Here is a 19973-nt window from a genome sequence, read left to right as displayed (position 1 = left end):
ATCCTCCCACCTCAGCTTCCCTAGTAGCTGGGATTACAGGCCGGGCTAAGTTTTGTATTTTTAGCAGAGAAGGGGTTTCACCATGTTGGGCAGGCTGGTCTCACAGTGATCTGCCTGCCTTGTCCTCCCAAAGTGCTGGGAAGCCCATATCCTACAGACACTATTGGACCACTGGTTTTGGAAAAATTGTTTAAATTTTTTTTTTTTTTGTTGTTGAGACAGAGTCTCCCTCTGTTGCCAAGGCTGGAGTGCAGTGGCACGATATCTGCTCACTGCAAGCTCCGTCTCCCAGGTTCACACCATTCTCCTGCCTCAGCCTCCCCCCAGTAGCTGGGACTACAGATGCCCGCCACCACACCCGGCTAATTTTTTGTATTTTTATTACAGACGGGGTTTTACCGTGTTAGCCAGGATGGTCTCCACCTCCTGACCTCGTGATCCGCCCGTCTCGACCTCCCAAAGTGCTGGGATTACAGGTGTGAGCCACCGCACCCGGCCTTGTTTACAATTTTTAAAATAAATAGGCCGGGCGCGGTGGCTCAAGCCTGTAATCCCAGCACTTTGGGAGGCCGAGACGGGCGGATCACGAGGTCAGGAGATCGAGACCATCCTGGCTAACACGGTGAAACACCGTCTCTACTAAAAAAAAAAAAAACTAGCCGGGCGAGGTGGCGGGCGCCTGTAGTCCCAGCTACTCGGGAGGCTGAGGCAGGAGAATGGCGTAAACCCGGGAGGCGGAGCTTGCAGTGAGCTGAGATCGCGCCACTGCACTCCAGCCTGGGCAACAGAGCGAGACTCCGTCTCAACAACAACAAAAAATAAATAAAAATAAAAATAAAGTAAAATAAAATAAAATAAAATAAATCTTATTGGCCGGGCGCGGTGGCTTACGCCTGTAATCCCAGCGCTTTGGGAGGCCGAGGCAGGAGGATCAGGAGATCAAGAGATCGAGACCATCCTAGCTAACACGGTGAAACCCCGTCTCTACTAAATATACAAAAAATTAGCCGGGCGTGGTGGCGGGCACCTCTAGTCCCAGCTACTCAGGAGCCGGAGGCAGGAGAATGGCGTGAACGCGGGAGGCGGAGCTTGCAGTGAGCCGAGATCGTACCACTGCACTCCAGCCTGGGCAACAGAGAGAGACTACGTCTCAAAAAAAAAAAAAAAAAAAAAAAAATCGTATTTGTAGAGGTTGAGATTTGTGAATTAACTTAAGAAAAATCTTGACAGAGATACAGGTTTACTCTGGAGCAGCAGCAGCTGGCGGAGCAATGGAGATGCAATCCTATTATGCCAAGCTTTTGGGGGAGCTGAATGAACAGAGAAAGAGGGACTTTTTCTGTGACTGCAGCATCATTGTGGAAGGGCGGATCTTCAAGGCCCACAGGAACATTTTGTTTGCTAACAGCGGCTACTTCCGAGCCCTGCTCATTCACTATATCCAGGACAGCGGGCGGCATAGCACCGCCTCCTTGGACATTGTCACCTCTGATGCCTTCTCCATTATCTTAGATTTCCTCTATTCTGGGAAGTTGGATTTGTGTGGGGAGAATGTGATTGAAGTGATGTCGGCTGCCAGCTACCTGCAGATGAATGATGTGGTGAACTTCTGCAAGACATACATTAGGTCATCCCTCGACATTTGCCGAAAGATGGAGAAGGAGGCTGCTGTGGCTGCAGCAGTGGCGGCAGCAGCGGCGGCGGCTGCAGCGGCGGCGGCAGCGGCGGCTCATCAGGTTGACAGTGGAAGCCCCAGTTCAGGCCGGGAGGGTACCTCCTGTGGTACCAAGAGCTTGGTCTCCTCTCCAGCGGCGGGAGAAAAGAGCGTGGACTGCCTGAGAGAGTCCCCTTGCGGTGACTGCGGAGACTGCCACCCCTTGGAACTGGTGGTGAAAGACAGCCTTGTCGGTGGCTCGGCTGACAGCGACCTCTCTACTCCACCCAAACGGATAGAGCCCAAGGTGGAATTTGATGCTGACGAAGTGGAGGTGGACGTTGGTGAACAGCTGCAGCAGTATGCTGCCCCGCTGAACCTGGCCCACGTGGAGGAGGCCTTGCCCAGCGGCCAGACCGTTGACTTGGCTTACAGCAACTACCACGTGAAGCAGTTCCTGGAGGCGCTCTTGCGCAACAGTGCTGCCCCGAGCAAGGATGATGCGGACCATCATTTTTCTCGGAGTTTGGAGGGAAGACCAGAAGGTGCAGGAGTAGCCATGAGTTCCATGATGGATGTCCAGGCTGACTGGTATGGAGAGGACTCAGGTAAGTTCCCTTAGCATTCATCAGCCCTGTCAGTCATTTAGTACACACTGTCTGTGCCTTGTGTTCTCCCATCATCATGATCATTATCACCATCATCATTGTCACTACCAGCATCATCAGTACCATCATCACCAGTACCGTCATCATCACTACCATCATCACCAGTGCCATCATCATCAGTACCATCATCACCAGTACCATAATCATCAGTATCATCATCACTAGTATTATCATCATCATTACCATCATCACCAGTACTATCATCACCAGTACCATCATCATCAGTACCATCGTCATCACTACAATCATCACCAGTATCACCATCTCATTACGATCATCATCAGTCACCATTACTGCCACCACCACCACCAATATGCATTAATTGAGCACCTGCTGTATGCAGGGCATTGTTTCTTCGTGTATGTTTGTGTTTTACCTCTACAACTAGAGTGTAAGCATGTTGGGGGCAGTTTGGAGACATGGGAGGAACCCACTCTCTTCCACTGACCGGCAGTGGGACCTTGGTTAAATCACTGAATCTCTTTGAGTCTGTTTTGTCATCTGTAAAATGGGGATAATCATCCCTGCCCTGCCTTTCTCACAGGTAACGGTTGTGAGGATCAAATAAGAGAGTTTTCAGAACTTTTTCTCATGTATCATCTTAGATTTCCTCTATTCTGGGAGGTTGGTTTTGTGTGGGGAGAATGTGATTGAAGTGATGTCCAGAGATATATGCTCCAGAGATTTATACTTCTCTGTGTCAGCCAAGGTGCTTGGCATAGAATAGGCACCCAGCCTGGTGTGTTTGATGATGCCATCTACTTGAGACTATTTGACTGATTGATTGATTGATTGATTGAGACAGGGTCTTGCTCTGACACCCAGACTGGAGTGCAGCGGTGCAATCTCAGCTCACTGCAATCTCTGCCTCCCAGGTTCAAGTGATTCTCATGCCTCAGCCTCCCGAGTAGCTAGAATTACCGTAGGCGCATACCAACATGCCCAGTATTTTCAGTAGAGACAGGGTTTCACCATGTTGGTCAGGCTGGTCTCAAACTCCTGACCTCAAGTGATCTTCCCGCCCTTGGAAGTGCTGGGATTACGGGCGTGAGGCACTGTGCCCAGCCGACTTGAGACTATTTTAGTGCCAGTGTTTGACTTCATGTGAGCTATTTTTTTACGTCCTTTGGTAGGTGTTTGCGTTTTAAGAGAACCTGGTTGTTTCTTTGAACAGTTCTGAGAGTTGAAATAATATGGTTAACTCCTCTTAACAGGTGAGGTAATTGTGTTGCAAGGTGTCTTGTAGGAGACAAATATAAACTTGGCTGCCACCTTACTGACGAAACGTGGCTTCCAGAACCTCAAGCCACGGCTGGGTGCAGCTGCACGCACCTGTTATCCCAGTTACTTGGGAGGCTGAGGCAGGAGAATAGCTGTAGTGAGCCAAGATCATGCCACCACGCTCCAGCCTGGGTGACAGAGCGAGACTCCCTGCCAAAAAAAAAAAAAAGAAAGAAAGAAAGAAAAGAAAAGAAAAAAAACAGAACCTCAAGCCAAGAAATTCATGAATTACAGTCTGGCAGTGAAATATTGAGTAGTGAAGGTCTTTTCCTTTTTTTAGCTTCTAATTCTCTGGTTGAAGTGAAAGTCTTTTAAATAAAGGGAGATCAGCTATTTTTATTCATTACTAAATGGCTGTCTTGAGACTTTTTTTTCTTTGGAGACAGGGTCTCGCTGTGTTGCCCAGACTAGAGTGCAGTGGCACAATCACAGCAGCCTTGACCTCCCGAGCTTGAGTGATCCTCCCACATCAGCATCCCAAGTAGCTGGGGCTACACCACCACACCCAGCTAATTTTTTGTATATTTGATTTATAACAGAGATGAGGTCTCCCTATGTTGCTCAGGTTGGTCTCAAACTCCTGGGCTCAAGTGACCCTCCCACCTCAGCCTCTCAAAGTGCTGGGATTACAGGTGTGAGCCATTGTGCCTGGCCTGTCTTGCAAATTTTTAATTTCTGGGGATTTTTGGTTTTGTTTTGTTTTGTTTTTGAGGCAGAGTCTCACTCTGTTGCCCAGGCTGGAGTGCAGTGGTGCAATCTCAGCTCACTGCAACCTCTGCCACCTGGGTTTAAGCGAGTCTCCTGCCTCAGCCTCCCGAGTAGCTGGGATTACAGGCATGTGTCACCATGCCCGGCTAATTTTTGTAGTTTTAGTAGAGATGAGGTTTCACCATGTTAGCCAGGCTGGTCTTGAACTACTGACCTCAGGTGATCCCACTGCCTCAGCCTCTCAAAGTGCTAAGATTACAAGGGTGAGCCACTGTGCCTGGCCTCAAATTTCGTTTTTTAAAAGCAAGAGCACTCACTATGTCTGATTAAAACTAGACTTGAACAACTTGAAAATGGCCAGGTGCAGTGGCTAACACCTACAATCCCAGCATTTTGAGAGGCCAAGGTGGGAGGATCGCTTGAGCCCAGGAGTTCGAGACCAGCCTGGGCCAGATGGCAAAACCCCATCTCTACAAAAACAAAAAAAATTGAAAAATTAGCCAGGCGTCATTGCATATACCCATAGTCCCAGCTGCTTGGGAGGCTGAGGTGGGAGGATCACCTGTGCCTGGGAGGTCAGGGCTGCGGTGAGCTGTGATCATGCCACTGCACTCCAGCCTCGACAGAGTGAGACCTTGTCTCAAAAAAAAAAAAAAAAAAAAAAAAAAAACACTTGAAAATGCCGTTTCTGGTTCTCAGAGACACTGGCTTCACCAGCATTGGGAAGATCGTGGCCGCTTCCATGAACACACCATGGGAACTTGTTGAAATTCTCATTGCTGTGTGTATGATGGTATTTCACACACTGATCACCCTTTCATATCCACGAGACTCTCATGATGCCCCATGTGTTTGACAGAGGAAATATGGGGAAACTGCGACCTAGAAGGGTTTGGTGAGTTTCATAAGAATGCAGTAGTCAGTGGCCCAGCTAAAACCAAAAACCTGGAGTGGCTTCATTTCATTCATTAAACAAACAGTGAAAGCAACACAAATAGATAGAGGATTTCAGTGCAATGATTTTTTCTTTGAACCCCTCTGCATGTAAGCACAAGAAGTATTATAAAATAGGCATTTGGCTCTGTGCCACTTATAATATATTCAGGTCCTGTCCTTATTGGTCTGGAAAGTCAGGCTTCTTACTACAAGGTGCTGTGGCAATGCAGCTGCCCTGGCCCCTGGCCATGCCTGTTGTCTACCATGTTTTTATTTCATTCATATGGCTCCAGGGTATAGTTTTTCCAAGTGCTAAGGCACAGAGTAGGATTGATTTGTTTGGTTATTCATTTATTTGTTCAAATATTTGAGTACCTTTTGTGTGAAGACATAAAGATAAGTCAGACATGGATGCAGCCCTCAAAGAACTGATGGTGTCGTATAGGAGATAAGACACAAATGTGGGCCAGGCACAGTCGCTCATGCCTGTAATCACAGCACTTTGGGAGGCTGAGACAGGTGGATCACTTGAGGTCAGGAGTTCGAGACCAGCCTGGCTAACATGATGAAACCCTATCTCTACTAAAAATACAAAAAAAATTAGCCAGGCATGGTGGTGAGTGCCTGGCTAATTTTTGAACCCAGGAGGCAGAGGTTGCAGTGAGCCGAGATCGCACCACTGCACTACAGCCTGGGCAACAGAGCGAGACTGTCCCACAAAAAAAATAAAATAAAAGACACAAATGTAAATAACATCACATGCTAGAAAAGTACTAGGGTTGAAAGACACTCAGGTATGAGTTCACAGTAGTCCAGAAGGAGAACTGGCTTCCTACTGGGAGATCAGGGAGGCATCCTGGAAGTGCCATCTGAAGATAAGAAGAGGGGACAGGGAAAAATTGATTGGAGTCAGATCATGGAAAACCTTAAATACAAAGAGGGGAGGTTATATCTGTAGGCACAGGGGATTTTTTTTTTTTTTTTTTAACAGTCTTACTCTGTTGCTCAGGCTGGAGTGCAGTGGTGCCATCTCAGCTGACTGCAACCTCTGCCTCCCAGGTTCAAGCAATTTTCCTGCCTCAGCCTCCCAAGTAGCTGGGATGACAGGTGTGCATCACCATGCCCAGCTAATTTTTGTATTTTTCATAGAGACAGGGTTTCACTATGTTGGTCAGGCTGGTCTCAAACTTGTGACCTTAAGTGATCCACCCACCTCAGCCTCCCAAAGTGCTGGGATTATAGGTGTGAACTGCTGTGCCTGACCAGGTTTGTTTTGTTTTGTTTTGCTTTGAGACAGGGTCTCACGCTGTCACCCATGCTGGAGTACACTAGCGCAATCACAGCTCACTGCACCCTTGACCTCCTGGGCTCAAGTGGTCCTCCTGCCTCAGCCTCTCAAAGTATTAGGATTATAGGCATGAGCCACCACGCCGGTCACAGGGGAGTTTTTGGTAGTTTCTTTTATTTTTTAAATTTTTATGCCCACCTGGATGCTCTGCACAAGCCTCAATCCCTGTAAAATCTGAACTGAACTCCCCTTTCCTCCTGTACCTGCTTTTCCTTCTGTTAATTTCACTCCTTCTCAGTGTGTCTCCTCTCCACCTCCACAACCACTGCCTTAGCTCCTATCATCTCTCATCCAGACTCATGGTCCCCTCCTACTTGGACTTCCTGCCTTTAATATTGACTCTCTTAAGTCTTTTCCCTGAATTGTGCCCAGAGGGATCTTTTAAATTTGGCCATGAAAATTTGACCATGTGACCATGTACCTTCCTTGCTTAAAATTCTAGCTGGCCAGGAGTGGTGGCTCAGGCCTGTAGTCCCAGCTACTCAGGAGACTGAGGCAGAAGAATTGCTCGAACCCAGGAGTTGGAGGTTGCAGTGAGCTGAGATCGCGCCACTGCACTCCAGCCTGGGCGACACAGCGAGACTCCATCTCAAAAAAAAAAAAATCCAGGCTGCTTACAAGTAAAGTCCAAATTTCTCAGCATGTTAGTTCCATGAGGGGCAGGGACTTTGGTCTGTTCTGTTCACTGTTGTATCCCCAGGACCCTAGAACAGAGCCTAACACATAGTGAGTGCTCAGTATAAATTTTCTGAAAGAATGAATGAATGAATGTGACCATCACAATCTAGTTCTTGTTCCTTCCTTGCCCTCATTCCTAACCCCCACTTCATACTTCATAGTCTCAATTTACCTCTATGCCTAAGCACGTGTTCTTCCTTTGCCCGAGATACCTTTCTCTGTCTTGAACTCCCGGTGAACTCCTGTTCATCTTTTAAAACCTTGCTCAAAGTTAACCTCTTCTGTGAAATCTTTGCTGAACTCCTAGGGAACATCATCACTTTTTATTTATATTTCTTCATCACTTTGAACTTTGCATGTGTGCTTCATATGGTATGAATATGTTTACGTATCTTTCCTGCTAGACTTAACTTCTTGAGGGAGGAAACAGGTGTCTTACAATGGCCTGACATGTAATAGGATTCAGGTGAACTGTTGTATTGGGGGAGTGAGATCAGGAAGGGGGAAGAAAGTGTTGAGACAATCCGTACTTTTCTGATGGAGAAATAGTTAACAGTTATTTTTCCAAGGACTTATGCTGGGCCTATTTTATTTTACGTTTTTGTAGATAATCAGGAAGAAGTGTGTGGTACAAAGCCAAGGTGATGGAGATAAATAACAAGGAAGTTCCACAGTGCCAGAGGAGTGAGCAGGGTGATGAGCTATGAGCTGCTGCTTTGATCCTAGGAAACAGGTTGTTATTCCTGGCCGAGTGCTGTGGCTCACACCTGTAATCCTGGCACTTTGGGACACTGAGGCATGGAGGATCCCTTAAGCCTAGGAGTTCAATACCAGCCTGGACAACATAGTGAGACTCTGTCTGTCTCTACAAAAAAAAAAAAAAATTGTTAAATTAGCTGCCCATGGCCAGGCATGGTGGCTCACACCTGTGATCCCAGCACTTTGGGAGGCCAAGGTGGGTAGATCACCTGGGGTCAGGAGTTCGAGACCAGCTTGACCAACATGGTTAAACCTCTGTCTGTACTAAAAATACAAAATTAGCTGGGCATGGTGGTGCATGCCTGTAATCCCAGCTACTTGGGAGGCTGAGACAGGAGATTCACTTGAACCTGGGAGGTGGAGGTTATAGTGAGCCGAGATTATGCCATTGCACTCCAACCTGCCCAACAAGAGCAAAACTCCATCTCAAAAAAAAAAAAAAAAAAAAAATAGCTGCACGTGGTGGCACATGCCTGTAGTCCCAGCTATTCGGGGAGCTGAGATGGGAGGATCACCTGAGCCTAGGAGGTAGAGGCTATAGTGAGCCATGATCATGTCACTGCACTCCTGCCTGGGTGACAGAGACCCTGTGTCAAAAACAAAAAACAGGCTGGGCATGGTGGCTCATGCCTATAATCCCAGCACTTTGGGGGGCTGAAGCAGGTGGATCACTTGAGGTCAGGAGTTCAAGACCAGCCTGGCCAACATGGTGAACTCCTGTCTGTACTAAAAATACAAAAATGAGCCAGGCATGGTGGTGTGCACCTGTAATCCCAGCTGCTCTGGAGGCTGAGACAGGAGAATCACTTGAACCCAGGAGGCAGAGGTTGCAATGAGCCGAGATCGTGCCACTGTACTCCAGCCTAGGTGACAGAACAAGACTCCATCTCAGGAAAAAAAAAAAAAAAAAGATAATCATTCCTATTTTACTTGTATCTCAGTACCAGCGTGAGCAGTGAGAGATTTAATAATTCCACATATGTGAGCAGTGATGAGCTTTTGAGCTGCTACTTTTATCCTGGGAAACAGATTTTGGAGTCACTATAGATTATGCAAAATGTTAGGCATTGTTAGGAGGGGAACTCAATACCAAAGAGAGTTTCCACCCTTACGTAAAGGATGTTGGACTCTCACATTCAATTTAGTGTGCCATACTTTTCATAGCACCTCAGGAAAGACAGAGCCAGTTAGGTATCCCAAGCCAGCCCCAGAGAAAAGAGTTACTCCAGTGTTGACAGAGACCACAAGAGCCTGGACTGCTTACCTGGTAAAAAAATTCTGAAGAGATGACAGTGATGACAAACACAGCTGACATTTGCAAGTGCTTACTATGTGCCACGTGCTATGCTTTATATGTTACTTTATTTCATTCTTACCACAATCCTGTGAGGTGGGAACTGTTATCATACCTGTTTTACAGATGAGGAAAGTAAGGCACAGAGAAGCTAAGTGAGATGTTGGGGGCCACACGGCTGGTCAGTGCTAGAGCCAGGACTTGAATCACGTTTCTGTACTTGGAAAGCTTGAGTCACTAGTGCCTTCATAGGTGATATGATATGACCAAAATCTATAAATCTGGAAGGGCATGGATAGAAAGAACAAATCTCGGGCCAGGCGCAGTGGCTCACGCCTGTAATCCCAGCACTTTGGGAGGCTGAGGCAGGTGGATCACCTGAGGTCAGGAGTTGAGACCAGCCTGGCCAACATGGTGAAACCCCGTCTCTACTAAAAATACAAAAATTAACTGGGCGTAGTGGCAGGTGCCTGTAATCCCAGCTACTCCAGAGGCTGAGGCAGGAGAATCACTTGAACCCAGGAGGTGGAGGTTGCAGTGGGCCAAGATCGTGTCACTGCACTCTATCCTGGGCGACAGAGTGAGACTCCGTCTCAAAAAATAAAATAAAGAAAGAAAATAAAGAAGAAATCTCGGACTATAGTTGACCCTCTGTGTCCATAGCTTCTGCATCTGTGGATTCAACCAATCACATATGGAAAATACGGTATTCACAGGATCCACAGGGCTGACTTTGGGACTTGAGCATCCTTGGATTTTGGTATCCAAGGATTATCCTGGAACCAATTCCCAGTGAATACCAAGGGATGACTATAGCAGTAAGCGTAACTCACAGAACTTGAGTGGAACAGTTTCTATACACATGAGTGATAATCACATTGTCACCTTAATGGTTATATAAGCAAGGTGAGGAAATAAATTGGAAAAAGATTTAAGTGAATTCCTGGATATTTGATGATTTCACATGTGTAGAGTTAATATAAATTCCAAGCAATTTAGGGTCTGCATCAAAGCAAGCCTCTTCTACGTATGCCTGGAAAATATTCTTAGGAACTACTGTCCAAGAAAGCATGAATTCTGGTCTAGAAGTCTGATCCATTATAACAGCATTTTCCAAGTTCTGAAGGTAGTGAGATCAACTCAGAGGGTTGTATTAGTCAGCTGAGGCTGCCACAACAGAGTGCCCCAGACTGGGAAGCTTAACAGAAATGTATCCTCAAAGTTCCAGAGGCTCAGAGTCCAAGATCAAAGTGTCAGCAGGGTTGGGTTCTGGTGAGGCCTCTTCCTGATTTGCAGATGGCAGCCTTCCCACTGTGTCTTCACATAGCCTTTACTCTGTGTGTGTGCTAGGGGTGGGGGTGAGAGGAATGGCAGGGGGTATGCAGGGAGGAGGAGAGAGATCAGTTGATCTCTGGTGTCTCTTCCTCATAAGAAAACCAGTCCTATCATTAGGGCCCCACCTTATAAACTCATTTAACCTTAATTACCCTCTTAAGGGCTTTTATCTCCAAACACAGACTTCAAGGTATGAATTTTAGGGGTACACAATTCAGTCCATAACAGAGTCTCACCCAGCAGTCTTTTGTTTTGAGATGGAGTCTCGCACTCTTGCCCAGGCTGGAGTGTAGTGGTGCCATCATGGCTCACTGCAAGCTCCACCTCCCGGGTTCACACCATTCTCCTGCCTCGGCCTCCTGAGTAGCTGGGACTACAGGTGCCCGCCACCAAGCCCAGCTAATTTTTTGTATTTTTAGTAGAGACAGGGTTTCACCATGTTAGCCAGGATGGTCTCGATCTCCTGACCTTGTGATCCGCCTGCCTCGGCCTCCCAAAGTGCTGGGATTATGGGCATGAGCCACTGTGCCTGGCCCCCAGCAGCCTTAAAATGAAATCAAACAGAACAAACACCATCAGGGTAAGTATTGTTTTGGGAAACTTTTCCAGTTATCCACATAAGGTATGTGTGTTTTGAGGTTGTAATGCAAGCTGAGTTTCTAACTGTGAGTCACCCAGAAGCGTGGAAGCTGGTGCCTTACAGCATTCCCGACCTTAAAAGAAGTACATTTGACCCTGGGGCTGATTGGGAGCCAGACTGAGTTGGAATTGCAGACGATGTCTTGCTGTTGGCTGGTGGCGGAGTTGGTGTCCTCCTCCTTCATCTGGGCTGGTGGAATTCCCCAGCTCTGGATCCCATCCACCAGTGGGTAGCCAGGGTTGGTCACTGCGTACAGCACAGCTAAATGAAAGCATTTGGTTCCCCAGGTGATGTGCTGGTGGTCCCCATCAAGCTCCACAAGTGTCCTTTCTGCCCTTACACTGCCAAGCAGAAGGGCATCCTCAAGCGGCACATCCGTTCACACACAGGCGAGCGGCCCTACCCCTGTGAGACCTGCGGCAAGAGGTTCACGCGACAGGAGCACCTGCGGAGCCACGCCCTGAGTGTAAGTGTTTCAGCTGGCCATGCCCTCGTGTCAAGAGCGATTCATGATATCATCTAATGGAAGGGTAAAGCCAGCCTGTCTTTCATGTCTCTGTCTACTGGGGTATTTTCAGATAATTGTCAACATATATTTTTACTACTAAATTAAAGCTCAGGTGGTGGCACTTACAGAAAGTTAAAACTGTATATGTTAGAGTTAAGTTTTAGCTTCAAGTTAGACTAGTTTTCTCAGGGGAAGAGCCGAGAAAGTTTAGATCCTGATAAGAGGTGATTATTGTAATGTAGAGAACAACAGGGCTCAGACAGGATTGTGGATCTCTTCCTACCAGTGTGATACCAAAGGTAAGCTGCATCCTCAGTTTCCCACCCAGCCCCAGCACCTGGGGGTAAGGGAAGAGTATACTGCCATGTATAGAGCTCCCTGTGGGCAGCAGACAAAGAGGGCTCCAGCCCAAGGAGACCCTCCCCTCTAACGAGCTGCCCCCTAGGATTGTCTCCATGTGAGCTGGTGAGTCCAACCAGCTGAAAGCCATTCAGGCCACTTAGAAAGATGTTACGTTTATTTATTTATTTAAACTTTTAGGTTTGTTACATAGGTAAACTCATGTCACAGGAGTTTGTTGTACAGATTATTTCATCACCCTGGAATCAATTCTCTTTGCTCCTCTCCCACCTCCTACCCTCCAGCCTCCGGTAGACCCCAGGGTCTGCTGTTTCCTTCTTTGTGTTCATTAAGTTCTCATCATTTAGCTCCCACTTATAAGTGAGAACATGTTGTATTTGGTTTTCTGTTCCTGTGTTAGTTTTCTGAGGATAATAGCCTCCAGCTCTACCCATGTTCCCACAAAACACATGATCTCATTCTTTTTTATGGCTGCAGATGTTGCATTTTATGATCATCTTTTTTTTTTGTTTTGTTTTGTTTGAGACAGAGTCTCACTCTGTCGCCCAGGCTGCAGAGATAGATCATGGCTCACGGCAGCCTTGACCTCCCAAGGCACAGGTGATTCTCTTGCCTTAGCCCCCACTTGGGTAGCTGGAACTACATGCACACACCACCACGCCCAGCTAATGTTTGTATTTTTTTTTTTGTAGAGACAGGGTTTTTCCAGGTTGTCCAGGCTGGTCTTGAACTCCTGGGCTCAAGCGATCTGCCTGCCTCAGACTCCTAAAGTGCTGGGATTATAGGTATGAGCCACCATGTGCAGTTATGATCATCTTTGAGCAAGACAATCAGTGTTTGGGAAATCTAACATACAAATAGCTTCACCTTTAATGGGCGCTCTTAAGAATACAAAAACTGGCCGGGCGCGGTGGCTCAAGCCTGTAATCCCAGCACTTTGGGAGGCCGAGACGGGCGGATCACGAGGTCAGGAGATCGAGACCATCCTGGCTAACACGGTGAAACCCCGTCTCTACTAAAAAAATACAAAAAATTAGCCGGGCGAGATGGCGGGCGCCTGTAGTCCCAGCTACTCAGGAGGCTGAGGCGAGAGAATGGCGTAAACCTGGGAGGCGGAGCTTGCAGTGAGCTGAGATCCGGCCACTGCACTCCAGCCTGGGCGACGGAGCGAGACTCCGTCTCAAAAAAAAAAAAAAAAAAAAAAAAGAATACAAAAACTGGGCCGGGTGCAGTGGCTCACGCCTGTAATCCCAGCACTTTGGGAGGCCAAGGCGGGCGGGTCACAAGGTCAGGAGTTCGAGACCAGCCTGGCCAATATGGTGAAACCCTGTCTCTACTAAAATTACAAAAATTAGCTGGGAGTGGTGGCGGACGCCTGTAGTCCCAGCTACTTGGGAGGCTGAGGCAGGAGAATCGCTTGAACTCAGGAGGCGGAGGTTGTAGTGAGCCAAGATCGGGCCACTGCACTCCAGCCTAGGAGACAGAGCGAGACTCCATCTCAAAAAAAAAAAAAAGAATACAAAAACTGGCCAGGCATGGTGGCTCAAGCCTGTAATCCCAGCACTTTGGGAGGCCAAGGTGGGCAGATCACAAGATCAAGAGATCGAGGCCATCCTGGCCAACATGGTGAAGTCCTGTCTCTACTAAAAATACAAAAATTAGCCGGGCGTGGTGGCGTGTGCCTGCAGTCCCAGCTACTCAGGAGGCTGAGGCAGGAGAACTGCTTGAACCCGGGAGGCGGAGGTTGCTGTGAGCGAAGATCAAGATCATGCCACTGCACTCCAGCCTGGTGACAGAGCAAGACTCTGTCTCAAAAAAAAAAAAAAAAAAAGGAATATGAAAACCCTCAGAATGGGAGAAAATATTTGCAAGGGATATATCTGATAACAGTCTAGTATCCAGAATAAAGAACTTTTATAATGCAACAGTAAAAGGATGAATAACTCAATTAAACCTGGGCAAAGGATTTGAATAGACATTTCTTGGGAAAAGATAGACAAATGGCCAATACGCACATGAAAAGATGCTCAACATCATTAATCATAGGGTAAATGCAAATCAAAGCCACCATAAGATGCCACTTCCCACCCACTAGGACTGCACTAATTGTGGGTGGCTCTCCTGTATCAGCCTCTCCCCGTCTCTGCCTCTTGTGTGTATCTTGCATCCAGAGCTCTCTAAAAGAGAGGCTATGATTGGTTCACAGAGCCCCATTGGCTGGAGTTCCTGAAAAGTGTACACATTAAAAAGATAGTTCCTAGGCCCAGTGCCCGGTGGCTCACACCTGTAATCCCAGCACTTTGGGAGGCTGAGATGGACAGATTATCTAAGGTCAAGAGTTTGAGGTCAGCCTGGCCAACATAGTGAAACCCCTTATCTACTAAAAATACAAAAATAAAAAAATTAGCTAGCCTTGGTGGCACGTGCCTGTAGTCCCAGCTCCTCAGGAGACTGAGGCAGGAGAATTGCTTGAACCTGGGAGGCGGAGGTCGCAGTGAGCCGAGATCGGGCCACTGCACTCCAGCCTGGGTGACAGAGTAAGACGCCGTCTCAAAAAAGAAAAAAAAAAACAAAAACAAAACATAGTTCCCAAAGCAGCTGCTGGCACATCTGGGGAATATAGCTGTCTACCCTAGCAAATCTGCCTTCCTAATAATTAAACAATCCAAGGTACATAAAAACTATGTCAGGATTGGGGGATGGGAGATGGACAGCATTAGGAGAAATACCTAATGTAAATCACGAGTTAATGGGTGCAGCAAGCCAACATGGCACATGTATACATATATAACAAACCTGCATGTTGTTCACATGCACCCTAGAACATAAAGTATAATAAAAATAAAAATAAATAAAATATCAATTACCAAAAGTGTCCAATGAGAGGGGAAAAAAAAGCCATGTCAAAAATCCTAATGAGAGCCAGATGCAGTGGCACATACCTATATTCCCAACTACTTGGTAGACTGAGGCAGGGGGATCACTCAAGCCCAGGAGTTCAAGTCTAGCCTGGGGAACACAGCAAGACAGCAAGACCCCATCTCTAAAAAAAAAATCCTGGCCAACTATGGTGGCTCACACTTGAAATCTCAACACCTTAGGAGGCCAAGGTGGAAGGATCACTTGAGGCCAGGAGTTCAAGACCAATCTGGGCAACATAGTGAGACGCCACCTCTACAAGAAATAAAAAACTAGCCAGGCATGGTAGTGCATGGGTGCATGTGGTCCCAGCTGCTTGGGAGGCTGGAGGGGGAGGAACGCTTGAGCCTAGGAGTTCAGGGCTTTAGTGAGCTATGATCGTGTCACTGCACTCCAGCCTGGGTGACAGAGCAAGACCCTGTCTCCAAAAAAAAAAAAATCCCTATCAGTTCACTTTCACTTGAGTGCTCTTTGTATGCCAAGCACTGAGCATATAGTAAGGAATGGGACAGACTCTGTCCATGCCCTCTTAGAGCTTACACTCCAGTGAATTTTATCAACAATTTGTGAGATGTACAACAAAGGAAGAAGTATGGGTGAGAATCGCTAGCTGGGGGCCCTGACTGGCCTAGAGCATCAGGAGAGACCTCCTTCCAAGGTGTTCATAAGGGGTGAAGGGTTGCTGATGAGGAGAAGGGAATGTCCCACATGTGTTCAATGGCTCTGGGGTAGAAAGAACCTTGGTAAGATGAAGACTCATATGGTTTGGATCTCTGTCCCCACTCAAATCTCATGTTGAAATGTAATCCCTAAGGCTGGAAGTGGGGCCTGGTGGGAGGTGGTTGGATCATGGGGGCAGTTTCTCATGGTTTAACGCCATCCCTCCTTGGTGCTGTCATTGTGATAGTGAGTTCTCATGAGATCTGGTTGTTTGAAAATATGTGGTGCCTCCCCCTTCTTTCTCTCCCCTCTGCTCTGGCCATGTGAAATGCAGACTCCCTCTTTGCCTTCTGCCGTGATTGTAAGTTTCCTGAGGCCTCCCCAGAAGCCAAGCAGATGCCAGCATCATGCTTCCTATACAGCCTGTGGAACTGTGAGGCAATTAAACCTCTTTCCTTTATAAATTACCCAGTCTCGGGTATTTCTTTATAGCAGTGCAAGAACAGACTAATACAAAGACTGTGAAGGAGAATGCAGGTGGAGTGCTGAAAAAGGAATCCGGAGGGTCAGGCAGGGGCCAGATCACATGGGACCTTGTGGAAAAGGCTCATCTCCTTTTCTGTGACATCTGCTGTGTCTGCTTGTGATTACAGGTCCACAGATCCAACCGTCCAATCATCTGCAAGGGCTGCAGGAGAACATTCACGAGTCACCTGTCCCAGGGGCTGCGGCGCTTCGGGCTGTGTGACAGCTGCACCTGCGTTACAGACACACCCGACGATGACGATGATTTGATGCCTATCAACCTAAGCTTGATGGAGGCTTCATCCGAAAGCCAAGAAAAGAGCGACACAGACAATGACTGGCCAATCTATGTGGAGTCGGGTGAGGAAAATGACCCCGCTGGAGATGATTCTGATGACAAACCACAAATTCAGCCCAACTTATCAGACCGAGAGACACTTACGTAGCAATAAATTGGTGGAGAAGAGGTTTTAGAACTTGTTAGTGCTCATTCTGTTGTTGAAAGATACCATTTGTCCAATTTTGTGGAACGCTGAGAGGAACATTTTTTCATTGTTATGTGTGCATTTTTATTAGACTATCTGATAGAGGTTGGATTTTGTGACTCAAAGGACAGATAACCTTTCTGTGTGGTGCCCTTGGTTTCTGAGGGCTTTGCTGGCCACTCCTTAATTCTGAGTGAATCAATGCAGGCCCTGAGGTCTCCTGTTTTTCTTGCTGTGCATCCAAACTGTGGTTAGGAGAAAGATAAGAAAATCTCCACGCTTGTTTTTATATTGACTCAGTCCTCTGCATTCCTTTGTTATCATCCTCTTTCTCTAAAAACCATTAAGTTTTGGGATCAAGTTTACCTTTGCCAAGCCTTTCCTAATGAATTCCACATTAAATTTTCTGGCAAAGTATTAAAGAGAAACCTTCATTGATATAAAGCAGGCAGGGCGGTCTGGCTACATGATCATAAAAGGTACTCTCTAAATCTAGGACAGCAATTTTAAAGGCTTGGAATACTTACAGGGAGACAAACATGAGAATGATCCAAAAGGCTCATTATGGCATCCTGACTTGCCCAGTTGAATAAAATTTTAAGTTAGCACTGAGAAGGGAGGCTATGACCCCAGGTCTGGATGGTTTCCCTATCTGGTTTGGCATTTGGCGATTCTACACCTACAACTTGTTCTGTTATCATAAAACAACTCATTTGGGCAAAACTCAAAATGCTCCCCTGCTTTTTCCAGCAATTTCCAAAAGTTAGATCTGTGTAACTTGGAAATGTAGCTGCCTCTGGCATTCTTTTACTTAGTTTATGCTGATGCAGGGCAGGCAAGCTCGAATATTGGGGCTTCGTCCAGGGGAGTTCTTGGCTTCACCCAGGAAAGAATTAAAGGGAGAGCCAGTGGTGTTAGACAGCAGCTTGTATTGAAGCATCAGTGTGCAGCAGCAGCAAAGTGGCCGCTCCTTGTGGACTAAGGCTACCCCATAGGCAGTGTGCCCAGAGTAGCATCTCAGAGACAAGTCGGCACTCATATTTATACCCACTTTTAATTACATGCAAATTAAGGGGCAGATTATGCAGCAATATTTAGGAAAATGGTGGTAACTTCCAAGCCGGGGGGTGATTGCCATGATAAGGGGCAGTGACTTCCAGGTGTTGCCATGGCAATGGTAATTGACATGGCACAGTGATGAGGGTTTCTTATGGAAAGCTGCTTCCCACACCACCCTCCCACCACCGCCTTGTTTTAGCTAGTCCTCAATTTGGTCTGTGTCTGAGTCCGGACTTTGGAGTTGAGTCCTGCCTTCTACCTCATTGCCTAGAACTTTTATTGGAGGGAAAGTATAAGCCCATAACGCCAAGTTACATTTCTAAAATGTTCATCTTTTAAAAGATCCTCATGAAGGAAAGGCAAGGTTAGTAGAAGAACAGGTTTTTAAAAGCAGTCTACCTTTCACCCACTTTTCAGCCACACAATTGTTGTAACAAAAGAGGCTGAACTCTTTAAAGGACTAAAGGGCAGGCAGTATTAGGAATTCGGAATGTAATTGAAGGCATTTTCCATAATTTTGTCTTACGTTAAAATATCCAAAATGGATTTTAAAAGAAATCTTCTTGTCTTCCTTTAAGTATAGTTGTCTTTCAAAAGATGGTAAAGTCACTTTTATTTCTACCTCTTGAGCAACAAAGAAGTAAAAAACATAAATTGGCTTGTAAATGTTAGCCAAAGCATTAGAAAGGTGTTCAAGCTGTACTTCTCAATTGTAGTTAAAACTGGAACAGTGCAACTCAAACTCTGGCCCACAGAGAGGCACTGTTCTGTAAATTGTTTTCTACCACTCTGCTACAAGGAAAGTCAGAAATTAAGACTACACATATAGAAATGTTGATAACACTTTGACATTACTGTGACTCATGGCTTTGTCTTCCTTTTTTTTGTTGTTTTTTTGAGACAGAGTCTCACTCTTTTGCCTAGACTGGAATGCAGTGGCACAATCTCGGCTCACTGCAAGCTCCATCTCCCGGGTTCACGCCATTCTCTTGCCTCAGCCTCCCAAGTAGCTGGGACTACAGGCGCCCGCCACCACACCTGGCTAATTTTTTGTATTTTCAGTAGAGATAGGGTTTCACCGCGTTGGCCAGGATGGTCTCAATCTCCTGACTTCGTGATCTGCCCGCCTTGGCCTCCCAAAGTGCTGGGATTACAGGCGTGAGCCACCGCACCTGGCCAGCTTTGTCTTCTTGAGTGGGGTATGGACCAGTTCAGTTCTGGTCAGCTAGAGGACTACATGGTGCAGAGGATGGATACCAGCCTGTAGAGCAGGACCACGTATTGGTCTGCAGTAGATTGGAAAATTTAATACTTCTTTTATCACAGGTAGTTCAATAAATATCATTCTTGGCTAGGTGTGGTGGCTCACACCTGTAATCCCAGCACTTTGCGAGGCCAACACAGATGAAACACTTGAGGTCAGGAGTTCGATACCAGCCTGACCAACATGGCAAAACCCTGTCTCTACTAAAAATACAAAAATTAGTTAGGAGTGGTGGCACGTGCCTGTAATCCCAGCTACTCAGGAGGCTGTGGTGAGAGGAACACTTGAACCTGGAAGAGGTTGCAGTGAGCTGGGGTCACGCCACTCCACTCCAACCTGGGTGACAGAGTGAGACACTGTCTCAAAAAAATAATAATAATAAAAATAATAATAAAATAAAATAAAATAAAAATATTCTAGATCAAGAGTTACACATTGAAAATGATCAGGGACCAGAGATACTTGTCTTATCTGAAATAAAAATACTAGCTGTGGCCAGGCGCAGTGGCTCATGCCTGTAATCCCAACACTTTGGGAGGCCAAGGCCGGTGGATCACCTGAGGTTGGGAGTTCGAGACCACCCTGGCCAACATGGAGAAACCCTGTCTCTACTAAAAATACAAAATTAGCCGGGCATGGTGGAGCATGCCTGTAATGCCAGCTACTCGGGAGGCTGAGGCAGGAGAATCGCTTGAACCCAGGAGGCGGAGGTTGCACTAAGCCGACATCACACCACTACACTCCAGTCTGGGCAACAAGAGCGAAACTGTCTCCAAATATATATATTAGCTGTTATTTTAAAAGAGGGATCTCAGCAAAGAGGAAACTTAAATGAATGTGTAGAAAATGTACTTGGCCAGGAACAGTGTTTGATATTTTTGCTTTCTCTGTT

At 46.6% G+C, this 19973-nt stretch overlaps 1 protein-coding gene across 1 annotated transcript; it reads left to right on the top strand.

Moving 5' to 3' along the window:
- Positions 1-1234: 1234 nt before the first annotated feature.
- On the top strand, positions 1235-17089 carry ZBTB8B (zinc finger and BTB domain containing 8B). The gene is made up of 3 exons (XM_033229338.1): positions 1235-2262; positions 11589-11767; positions 16402-17089. The coding sequence occupies exons 1-3, from the start codon at positions 1272-1274 to the stop codon at positions 16717-16719; spliced, it is 1488 nt and encodes a 495-aa protein (XP_033085229.1). The 5' UTR covers positions 1235-1271; the 3' UTR covers positions 16720-17089.
- The last annotated feature ends 2884 nt before the right edge of the window (positions 17090-19973 follow it).

This window comes from Trachypithecus francoisi, unplaced genomic scaffold, assembly GCF_009764315.1.
Source record: "Trachypithecus francoisi isolate TF-2019V2 unplaced genomic scaffold, Tfra_2.0 Lachesis_group12, whole genome shotgun sequence".
Classification (NCBI taxonomy): Eukaryota; Metazoa; Chordata; class Mammalia; order Primates; family Cercopithecidae; genus Trachypithecus; species Trachypithecus francoisi.
This window is presented reverse-complemented; position numbering and strand designations above follow the sequence as displayed.

Excerpts from the sequence above, each read along its gene's own strand:
- ZBTB8B (XM_033229338.1), top strand. The coding sequence starts at position 1,272 with ATGGAGATGCAATCCTATTATGCCAAGCTTTTGGGGGAGCTGAATGAA. Across the intron at positions 2,263-11,588 it reads CTGGTATGGAGAGGACTCAG|GTGATGTGCTGGTGGTCCCC; the intron begins GTAAGTTCCCTT and ends TTGGTTCCCCAG. Across the intron at positions 11,768-16,401 it reads TGCGGAGCCACGCCCTGAGT|GTCCACAGATCCAACCGTCC; the intron begins GTAAGTGTTTCA and ends TTGTGATTACAG.